Here is a 3,016-nt window from a genome sequence, read left to right as displayed (position 1 = left end):
AATGTGGAAGAGATCTGATTTGGTAATCCTTTTACTGGTGTTACCTCATGGTGCGCTCCCTCTGTGGTACCCAGCTTGTGGTTAAAAGCAGGACTGGGTTTGGTGGGACATCCCATTTCAGTGGGCATTTGGGCTTAGGTCCTCCAGAGAGTGCAACCGAGGAAGGTGCAGCAGACCCAGTGTCTTGAACATCTGTCCAGCGCCGGATGGAGGTATCGGTAGACAAGGGGTTTGTATTTGGAAAAAATGGGGGCATGTCTTTGAACCAAACAAATTGATGGTATTAGACCCGATGTTGGATCTGTTCACCACACTGATGGCTTCTCACTTGTGATTTCTGGAGAGAACTAAGCACCTTTAAACGAAAGAGAACCAGTCTGAAAATGGCAGTAAACTAGTAATAAAGTACTAAAAAAGTGCTTAACAATTCCAAGATTTAACAATGTGTGTGAATAACCCTTTATCGTGATAGGTTCTGGACTCTAGTATTTTTTTTAACATAAAAAGTTCTGAAAAGCTAATTCTGAATAGTGTTTGCATGAATGTGACTTAAGAATGCAGTAACACGAGAACCTGCTGCTCTTGCCCGTAGCTGGAATTTTGTTCTCTGTGTATAACACGTGCAGCACAAAGGAGTCCTTCTTCATCAACAGGCTTCCTTAGCAGAGCACTTCACTGTGCACCTAATAAACTTCTTTTAAAGCAGTAAGAATAGCGCTGCATTAACAGTTATATTGTGGTTGTCAGGAATTTTTTTTAATTTTTAGCTTGTATACAGACAATCTGTCAGACAGCACCGCTACCGCTTGCTGTTGTCTTCTAAAATGGTATCTCAAAGATTTCCCTCATCTTTTGGGGCATCGTATGCTAGATGTTTACAACCTTGAACCGTTGTGGCCGTTTAGAAGAGGGTGCCCAGAGGAAAAAAAAATGTCCAAGTGCAGAAGCAATTTCAGAGTGAACAATGGAAAATAAACCTGTTTGGCTGATGTCAGAAGAGCCTCCTGGTTTAACCCTCATGCTGAAAATTTAACTACAGTAGAGGCAGCAGAAACTTGCACAAAAACTCCATCTAATGTCTTACCAGCGACGGCCACTGTGTGTGCTCTGCTCTGGCAAGCTTCGAGTCGCCGAAACTTTGCTGAAAGATTATCTCGGAGCAGTCAAGTCGCTGTCAGTCAAAAGTTCCATAGCTTTCACCTGTTAATCTTGTTTTCTCTATGGTTGTTTCTGGGGGTATTGTATTTTGCATAGGTTCTACATGATCACACTTCGAAGGCAGTTAGGGCTGTGATCAGGTACCCACCCAAGGTTTGCCCAGTGCACCAAGGAGTTTCTTCACAGCCACGACAAGCGTGCAGGCGTCCATACCTTGGGTACTTAGGGCAGCCGTTCACCTTGTTTGTGGAGAAGGTTTAGTGGTGAGTGTAACGGTGAGAAAACAATCACCAGGGACGCAGGGCGTGTGCTGAACTTTGGGAGAGCGCTGTGCCTGTGGCCAGCCACAGGGTTTGCGCCTCGAGGGCGTTGCTGGTTCATAGCAGCGTGGCTGTCCCACAACTCGAATTCTCTGATGCCTGTGGCCAGATAACAAAGAAACTTTCACTTATCAAACCCTTCCAGAGGGAACTAGGGCAGGTTCATCACCTTGTGTACACGTTGTCACGAACAGGTGTGTGTAGCAGGCATGTGGTGTTAAATTAATCGGTGATTTCTTTGTAACTGTGGCAGGCCCAGGCCGGACGTCTCCCTACCTGAGGACTTCAGCAAAGATGAAGCCAATAGAGGAAAGTGTTGAAGATGACGTCTTTGAAGCACCATCTGCTGATAAGCTTGAACTCCAGCGGTTGCCTTAAGCACATGCATCCTCGGGCGTGTGAGAGCTTGCCCAAAGCTCCAGCACAAGAGGAAGGAGCTGAATTTGGGAGGAATTGGAAAGCTAAACCCACCTCTCCCTCTCTGAATTTACCACAGCATATGTCAGTGGCTTCTAGATGAAATGTCACATTTTATTTCGCTTCTAAGCAAAATAAAATAAAACCAAACTTACATGGGTTTGATTTTTGTTTTCTGGAGACGGGTATTTGCTTTATTTCTACTTTGACTCTTGCCATCATGAATTTAGTATTAAGTGACTGACTAGCCTGTGGTATCTAGAGTCTTACTTGGCGGAGAACATCCCCAGTTTCACTTCTGTCGGTTTCTTAGAAGCCTGTTTCTGGTGTTCTTCAGCGGGAGATTTTGAAACTACGTTTCCAGAGCTGTGTTGCTGTTACCTACCATCCCTGTTGGAGTTTCCCCTGAAACAGTTTGCGCTCTCTTTTGCACCCTTTGGCAGGTATTTACCTCTAATTCTGGCGTTTCCCAACCTGGCTGCTTGTCTCTGCAGTTGTAATAGTGGCTTCAATTTTGATTGTCCTTGGACAAATAGTTGAATTTGATGTTGCCTTTCCAACCTTAGCTTTTTCTTCTTTAGGAAACTGTATTACAGTGAAGTCTCTGTTTTTTCTTAGTCCTGTCCGTGGAGTGATTGAGTTATTCTGGATTAAGCTCACAGCAGTACATGAGGTACAAATGACACGATGCAGGAAATTCAGTTCAAATTTCAGAACCGGGTAGATGCAAGTACCGTGAAGCACAGTGTTGAGCTGGTATGCACATACTGAATGCTTCATTCTTTTTCCTGTACTGTTTCCCTTTAAGAAGTGCGTGCAGCTGAATTACAATCTTCTTGTGGAAAATAGGCAGCTCTATTTGAAACCTGCATTAGAAAGTAAACCAAAAACCTAACAAAAGAGGCACTTCAGTATAAAAATGAGAGTAGCAGCGCTGATAAAGGGCACGGGCTCCGTTCTTCCAAACTTTCGGCATCTAGGTAGAGCCTACTGCAAAAGTAGAGACTCAAAGTGCCTTCACATGCAGAAGGCAGCGATTTCTTGAGCAACGTTGTGCACGGTGGGCCATCACAGATACATTCACCAATCACTTGGATGGAGTTTCGGGAAGTGAAATTGTA

The 3,016-nt window shown here is 44.4% G+C and overlaps 1 protein-coding gene across 2 annotated transcripts in view; it reads left to right on the top strand.

Annotated features, from left to right (window-relative positions):
• The window catches only part of BVES (blood vessel epicardial substance), a 26,972-nt gene extending 24,932 nt beyond the window's left edge, over positions 1-2,040 (top strand). The window contains exon 8 of one of the 2 annotated variants that reach the window (XM_010133186.1): positions 1,732-2,040. In XM_010133186.1, coding sequence (XP_010131488.1) covers positions 1,732-1,856 — 125 coding nt within the window. In that variant the 3' untranslated portion in view covers positions 1,857-2,040. The remainder of the gene's footprint in view (positions 1-1,731) is intronic. The other variant, XM_010133187.1, reaches the window with a different exon arrangement.
• The last annotated feature ends 976 nt before the right edge of the window (positions 2,041-3,016 follow it).

The sequence above is a fragment of the Buceros rhinoceros genome, unplaced genomic scaffold, assembly GCF_000710305.1.
Source record: "Buceros rhinoceros silvestris isolate BGI_N320 unplaced genomic scaffold, ASM71030v1 scaffold1283, whole genome shotgun sequence".
Classification (NCBI taxonomy): Eukaryota; Metazoa; Chordata; class Aves; order Bucerotiformes; family Bucerotidae; genus Buceros; species Buceros rhinoceros.
Note: the sequence above shows the minus strand (reverse complement) of the source record. Positions and strands in the feature narration are given on the sequence as shown.